Raw genomic sequence first — 7,988 nt, 5'->3', positions numbered from 1 at the left:
GAGAGACCAGAGGAAGGGAGGGGGAGACCAGAGGGAGGGAGAGACCAGAGGGAGGGAGGGAGAGACCAAATACATGGCTCCCTTGTTCCCCCTGAAAATAGTCACCGTTGTGCAACAGGAGATGTTGGGGGGGGGTGGGGGGGTGCTCTGAACAGGAGATGGTGGCGGGGAGGGGGGCCTCTCTCTCACTGGCAGAAGCTGAGACGGTTCGTACCCTGGTTCACCTCTCCCCAGTACAGAGCCCTGAGGGAACCAGACCGTTAACCTGACTCATGACCCCATCACCAGTCCACCTCATTATCCACTATGCCTCCACTATCACCTGTGTCCCCTTGTGAAAGTACGAGAGTCGTTTTCACGTACTTTCACAAGGAGACAACACAGCAGGGGATAGTGGAGGCCTAGTGGTTAGTGAGTTGGACTGGTGATCAGGAGGTCATGAGTTCAAATCCCTCCTGGGAAAAACACCACCACTAGTGTTGCCCTCCTTGAGTAGGTAGGGCACTTAGCACTAAGTTACTCCAGGGAGGCTGTCCCTGTAGTCTCTAATCGTAAGTCTCTTTGGGTAAAAGTGTTTGCAAAATGAAAAAATGCAATGAATAATTCAAAAAAGTGACGCCTTTAGGCTGTTTGCCGGCGGGTCAGCAGACGCAGAGGGGTTTTGGACCGGTACTGGTTCTGGTTCTGGTACTTGCTGACTCATGAGAAAGGCTGCCACTCAGTGGAACATGTATTGAAAATGCACCAAGATATTTGTGTTTTGGGCCGGTTAGCACGTTCTGGTGGTGTTGGTGGTGGTGGTGTTGATGGTGGTGGTGGTGACCATGGGTCAGAACCAGGGAGAGAGAGGGATGGAAAGTAACCGCATCTGGTTTGGATGTGGAGCTGTCTTAACGAGTAGAGGATGGTGGTGTGGGTAAAGAAATGTTGTTTACCAAACAAACTACTCTCTCTCCTCTTTAATAAAATACAGCAATTAAACGTCAATGGGTGGGCTCCCTCCGGCTCCCTCCCTCCCTCTCTCTCTCTCTCTCTGTATTACTTTCTCCCTCTCTGTCTCCTCCAACTGTCACTCTACCCCCCCCCCCTTACCCCTTTGCTGAGTGATTTTTTTTACCAGCGTACCAGCGCATATCTGTCTGACGCTCCATAAACAACTCCCTGTCTCGGAGAAACATGCCGGACAAATTACCCTCGAGGATCAGAGCGAGGAGGGAGGGAGGGAGAGACCAGAGGGAGGGAGAGACCAGCGGGAGGGAGAGAGAGACCAGAGGGAGGGAGGGACCAGAGGGAGGGAGGGGGAGACCAGAGGGAGGGAGGGAGAGACCAGAGGGAGGGAGAGACCAGAGGGAGGGAGGGACCAGAGGGAGGGAGGGAGACCAGAGGGAGGGAGGGAGACCAGAGGGAGGGAGGGAGGGGGAGACCAGAGGGAGGGAGAGAGAGACCTAAGGGAGGGAGGGGGAGACCTGAGGGAGGGAGAGACAGAGGGAGGGAGGGAGACCAGAGGGAGGGAGGGAGAGACCAGAGGGAGGGAGGGAGAGACCAGAGGGAGGGAGAGAGAGACCTGAGGGAGGGAGAGACCAGAGGGAGGGAGAGACCAGAGGGAGGGAGGGAGAGACCAGAGGGAGGGAGGGAGACCAGAGGGAGGGAGGGAGAGACCTGAGGGAGGGAGAGAGAGACCAGAGGGAGGGAGAGAGAGACCTGAGGGAGGGAGAGACCAAATACATGGCTCCCTTGTTCCCCCTGAAAATAGTCACTGTTGTGCAACAGGAGATGTTGGGGGGGTGGGGGGGGCTCTGAACAGGAGATGGTGGCGGGGGGGGGGGCCTCTCTCTCACTGGCAGAAGCTGAGACGGTTCGTACCCTGGTTCACCTCTCCCCTGTACAGGGCCCTGAGGGAACCGGACCGTTAACCTGACTCATGACCTCCTGATCCCCAATCCAACTCACTATCCACTATGCCTCCACTATCACCTGTGTCCCCTTGTGAAAGTACGAGAGTCGTTTTCACGTACTTTCACAAGGAGACAACACAGCAGGGGATAGTGGAGGCCTAGTGGTTAGTGAGTTGGACTGGTGATCAGGAGGTCATGAGTTCAAATCCCTCCTGAGAAAAACACCACCACTAGTGTTGCCCTCCTTGAGTAGGTAGGGCACTTAGCACTAAGTTACTCCAGGGAGGCTGTCCCTGTAGTCTCTAATCGTAAGTCTCTTTGGGTAAAAGTGTTTGCAAAATGAAAATATTCAATGAATAATACAAAAAAAGTGACGCCTTTAGGCTGTTTGCCGGCGGGTCAGCAGACGCAGAGGGGTTTTGGACCGGTTCTGGTTCTGGTTCTGGTACTTGCTGACTCATGAGAAAGTCTGCCACTCAGTGGAACATGTATTGAAAATGCACCAAGATATTTGTGTTTTGGGCCGGTTAGCACGTTCTGGTGGTGTTGGTGGTGGTGGTGTTGATGGTGGTGGTGGTGACCATGGGTCAGAACCAGGGAGAGAGAGGGATGGAAAGTAACCGCATCTGGTTTGGATGTGGAGCTGTCTTAACGAGGAGAGGATGGTGCTGTGGGTAAAGAAATGTTGTTTACCAAAAAAACTACTCTCTCTCCCTCTCCCTCCCTCCCCTCTCTCTCCCCGTCTCTCTCCCCCTCTCCCTCTCTCCCTCTCCCTCTCTCCCTCTCCCTCTCTCTCCCTCCCTCTCCCTCTCCCTCCCTCCTCCTCCCTCTCCCTCCCTCTCCCTCTCCCTCCCTCCCCCTCTCCCTCCCTCCCTCTCTCCCTCTCTCTCTCCCTCCCTCTCTCTCCCTCCCTCTCTCTCCCTCTCTCCCTCTCTCCCCTTTCTCTCCCTCTCTCCATCTCCCTCTCTCCCCCTCTCTCTCTCTCCCTCTCCCTCTCTCCCCCTCCCTCCCTCTCTCCCTCTCTCTCCCTCTCTCTCTCCCTCTCCCTCTCTCTCCCTCCCTCTCCCTCCCTCCCTCTCCCTCCCTCCAGGTCTTTGGGGTCTGGTGAACAACGCGGGGGTGTGTGTTAACTTCGGGGATGCAGAGCTCTCCCTCATGTCCAACTTCCGGGGCTGTATGGAGGTGAACTTCTTCGGCACACTGAGCGTCACCAAGGCCTTCCTTCCCCTGCTGAGGCAGGACAAGGGACGCATCGTCACAATCTCCAGCCCCTCAGGTGTGTGTAGGTGCCCCGTCACACACACACACACACACACACACACACACACACACACACACACAGACGCATCGTCACCATCTCCAGCCCCTCAGGTGTGTGTAGGTGCCCTGTCACACACACACGCACGCACACACGCACACACGCACACACGCACACAGGGACGTATCGTCACCATCTCCAGCCCCTCAGGTGTGTGTGGGCGCCCCGTCACACACACACACACACACACACACGCACACACACACACGCACACACACCATCTCCAGCCCCTCAGGTGTGTAGGCGCCCCGTCACACACACACACTCACACACACACACACACTCACACACACGCACACACGCACACACACACACACACACACACACACACAGAAGGTCACCTGTTTAGGCACCGTACACACACACACACGCACTCACACGCACACACACACACACACACACACACAGAGAAGGTCACCTGTTTTGGCATCTAACTACAGTCCTAGTACTGTGTGTTCCAATCGATGCGTGCAATCAAGAAAAAAATCTATTTTCGGAGTAACCGACGGCTACCTCCACGGCGCTGCCCGTACACAACAGGAATGTCACGGTGGGATGCGTGGGCGCCTCTGCAGCGCTGCTGACAACAGAGAGGCTTTCACCGGCTTCTTCTCTGAGGTCAGGCCAAGAACGAGTGAGGAGGCGTAGCAACAACTCACAACGCAACAACCAAACGTATGCGAGCGTTGTTGTAACCATGTACTTAATGCGGAGACGTGACGTAGTACAGCTGCTAATCATAGCTCTGGCGGAGGAGGCCGGATGGATGGACGGACCCCCCCGGTGTTGGACCCCCCCCGGTGTCTTTGAAGACCTTTGCCCCAGTTGGCTTACAGATGGAGCTCCTCCTCCTCCTCCTCCTCCTCCTCCTCCTCCTCCGCCTCCACCTCCCCCTCCTCCTCCTCCCCCCCCTCCTCCCCCTCCTCCTCCTCCTCCTCCTCCCCCTCCTCCTCCCCCTCCTCCTCCTCCTCCTCCCCCTCCACCTCCTCCTCCCCCTCCACCTCCTCCTCCCCCTCCACCTCCTCCTCCTCTTCCTCCCCCTCCTCCTCCTCCTCCCCCTCCCCCTCCTCCTCCCCCTCTTCCTCCCCCTCCTCCTCCCCCTCCTCCTCCTCCACCTCTGACCTCCATCCTGTCAGAAAGAGCTTCAGTCAGAGGAGCACAAAAGCCTCTCTTTCCGCATGGCTCCCGGCGCAAAACCACACAATTATAAACAGTTTGATCTGCAATTACCCTCCCTCCCTCCCACACACCCCACCTGGCTCCTCTGCCTACCCCGCCCGCCCGCCCGGCCCCCCCTCCTCCCCGCCCCGCCCTGCCCCACTCCGCCCCCCCCCCATCCCAATCACACACCTTTTCCCCATCAAAGACGTCTGACTTGGCGTGGGATACCCGGTCTCATCTCCTACCACTATTATATTTATTACCACACTTAGTGACACCACCTCCTCCTCCTCCTCCTCCTCCTCCACCTTTAACAAGGCCTGTATTCTTTCCAGGAGGGCACCTCCTCTTTTGGCACCTCCTCCGCCTCCTCCTCTGTCAACCGTATCATTGTGTGTTCGTCTCCTGAACGGCCCGCAGCGTTTCCTGAGTGAGGTTTTTCTTCGCCGCCGCCGCCACCGCCGCCGTCGTCTCCCGAGCCAAAAACGTGTGTTGCTACATCGTGTTCTCAACCGACGATCTCCGTTGTTGTGAGAGCTCTTTTCAGAGAGCCGTGAGATGAAAGCAGATACAGATCTCGCCTGTCTCGTCGTGCCCGGCGCGGAAGGACCGCCCCCCCCCCCACCCCCCCGAGTTATTTTTATCCTTTACTGGCAAACGCCGTTTGATGTTTTTCAGATTTTTGCTGATATGGAAATAAACAGACATGAGAAAAAAGCTAAATGCGGACGGCCCCCGCTGTCGCAATGTTGATGATGGTGTAGATGGCCGACCTCGATATGAATGGAGGAAATAGTTGCTGTGCCGTTGAGCGAAACGCAGCTCCACAGCGAGCTGTATAAACAGTAGCGGGGTGGGTGATGACAGATTCCTGATGTCGTTTCCTTAACTGACCCCCTTCAGCCCTCCACACAGACACGCTCTTGAGCACTTGAGCGCCCGCTGTAGAACCTGTAGGGATATTAGCGTCAAAGTGGAATTGTTCTCAATAAATGATCTCGCTACACAAAGGTCGAATAAATATACTGAGGAGGGAGGGGCGTAAGTGGGGTTAGCACACTAAGGCGCATGCCGTGTCATCACAAGGTCCCTGGTTCGATTCCGGTCATCGACATATCCTGCATATCATCGCTCCTCTCTCTCTCTATCCCCCTCTCTTTCACCCATCCTTCCTGTCAATCTCTACTGTCGCTATCCCAATAAAGCAGAAATGCCCTAAAACATATTTATATAAATGATATACTGTATATAAATAAATATATATAAATAGCTGTAGAACCGGGACATTGTCGTCAAAGTGGAATTGTTCTCAAGAAATGACCTTGCACCCTACACAAAGGTCAAATAAATATACTGACAGTGTTCTGTGTTCTGTGTGTGTGTGTGTGTGTGTATGTGTGTGTGTGTGTGTGTGTGTGTGTGTGTGTGTGTGCGTGTGTGTGTGTGCGTGTGTGTGTGCGTGTGTGTGTGTGTGTGTGTCCAGGAGAGCAGCCGTTCCCCTGCCTGGCGGCGTACGGGTCCTCCAAGGCGGCCCTCAACCTGTTCATGAACACCCTGCGCCACGAGATGGAGCCCTGGGGGGTGAAGGTGTCCACCATCCTGCCCTCCTCCTACAAGACAGGTGAGGGTCTGGGGGAAGGGTTTTACGGTCGCACACAGTGGCCGGGAATGGGGGGAACGGTTTTAGGGTCGCACAGATAGGATGGGAATGGGGGGAAGGGTTTTAGGGTCACACAGATAGGATGGGAATTGGGGAAGGTTTTTTAGGGTTGCACAGAAATTACGGGAATTGGGGTAAGGGTTTTAGGGTCACACAGATAGGACGGGAATTGGGGAAGGGTTTTAGGATCGCACACTGAGGATGGATTGGCGGGGGGGCGGGGGGGATTCGTCCCAATAGTCCGACACAACCGGGTCGATGGGTTTTGCTGGAGTGTGTGAAAGTGAACATGAGCAGACTTGGACAGACAGTTTAAAAAAACACTTAGACACTGTGTGTGCGACATGCTCTCTGTTTTCACTGAGAGTGAGCGAGTGAGTGCGAACTGATATATCGTCAGGGCTGGAAAAAAAAAAGATAGATAGATACTCTGGGCTACAACCATTTGTTCTACACCCAGAGTTTTATTTATTTTATTATTTTTTTTACGAGTGGTTAAGTCGTTAAGACCGGTCGGTCGGTCGGAGAGAGAGAAAGAGGGTTTACACAGACAGTAGACAGTACACAGCGCACTCTAATACGACCACAAAGTATGTGAAACGAAACCCACCGCAGGATCGAATTACCCCCCATTTTAATTCCGACGCCGCCTGACTTCAGTGGTGGTACGAACCCGGGAGGACATCTGCTCAGTGTTTACATCACAGATCTCTCATCCCCCCCCCCCCCCCCCCTACTCCTCTCCTCTCCGGGGGCGGGGGGGCGGGGTAATTATCTCTCTGTTCCGTACCTTGATTTACCGCGTCAGGGCCAGGGCCAAGAGGAGCGCTTCCATGGGGGATTAGTGTCAGGATAAAGTGTGCCCAGAGTGAGATGTTTACATGTCTCCGGTTTGCCCTCCCCGTCTGTCATCCTGCCTGCCTCTCTGCCTCTCTCTCTTTCTCCCTCTCTCTCTCTCCCTCTTTCTCCCTTCCTCTCTCTTTCTCCCTCTCACCTCTCTCTCCCTCTCCCTCTCTCTCCCTCCCTCTCCCTCTCTCTCTGCCTCTCTGTCAGATCCACGCTGCAGTCTTTGTTCTCCTCGCGTACTTGAATACTTTAATACACCACCCATCATACTAACATCACTATGATACACCACCCATCATACTAACATCACTATGATACACCACCCATCATACTAACATCTCTATGATACACCACCCATCATACTAACATCTCTATGATACACCACCCATCATACTAACATCTCTATGGATACACCACCCATCATACTAACATCACTATGATACACCACCCATCATACTAACATCACTATGATACACCACCCATCATACTAACATCACTATGATACACCACCCATCATACTAACATCACTATGGATACACCACCCATCATACTAACATCTCTATGGATACACCACCCATCATACTAACATCTCTATGATACACCACCCATCATACTAACATCTCTATGGTACACCACCCATCATACTAACATCACTATGATACACCACCCATCATACTAACATCACTATGATACACCACCCATCATACTAACATATCTATGGATACACCACCCATCATACTAACATCTCTATGGATACACCACCCATCATACTAACATCACTATGATACACCACCCATCATACTAACATCACTATGGCACCGTAGAACAACAAGACAGCCAGCCGAAGGTACAAGAGAGGCGTGTGTGTGTCGGTGTGTGTGTGCGTGAGTGCGTGTGTGCGTGTATATGAGTGTGTGAGTGCGTGTGTGCGTGTATATGAGTGCGTGAGTGTGTGTGTATGAGTGTGTGAGTGCATGTGTGGGCGAGGGGAAGACTTGTTTTTGTTGTGTTGTGAGTGTGTGTGGGTGTGTGTGAGTGCGTGCGTGCGTGAGTGCGTGTCAGTGCATGTGTGGGCGAGGGGAATAGTTGTTTGTGTTGTGAATGTGTG

At 53.9% G+C, this 7,988-nt stretch overlaps 1 protein-coding gene across 1 annotated transcript in view; it reads left to right on the top strand.

Moving 5' to 3' along the window:
• Nucleotides 1-2,477: 2,477 nt before the first annotated feature.
• hsd11b2 (hydroxysteroid (11-beta) dehydrogenase 2) overlaps nt 2,478-7,988 on the top strand; it is a gene marked incomplete at both ends in the record, with an annotated part of 7,305 nt that continues 1,794 nt past the window's right edge. Inside the window, 3 exons of the mRNA XM_080539768.1 lie at nt 2,478-2,481; nt 2,986-3,171; nt 5,858-5,995. Coding sequence (XP_080395894.1) covers nt 2,478-2,481; nt 2,986-3,171; nt 5,858-5,995 — 328 coding nt within the window. The remainder of the gene's footprint in view (nt 2,482-2,985; nt 3,172-5,857; nt 5,996-7,988) is intronic.

The sequence above is a fragment of the Nansenia antarctica genome (assembly GCF_963989245.1).
Source record: "Nansenia antarctica genome assembly, chromosome: 9".
Taxonomy (NCBI): domain Eukaryota; kingdom Metazoa; phylum Chordata; class Actinopteri; order Argentiniformes; family Microstomatidae; genus Nansenia; species Nansenia antarctica.
This window is presented reverse-complemented; position numbering and strand designations above follow the sequence as displayed.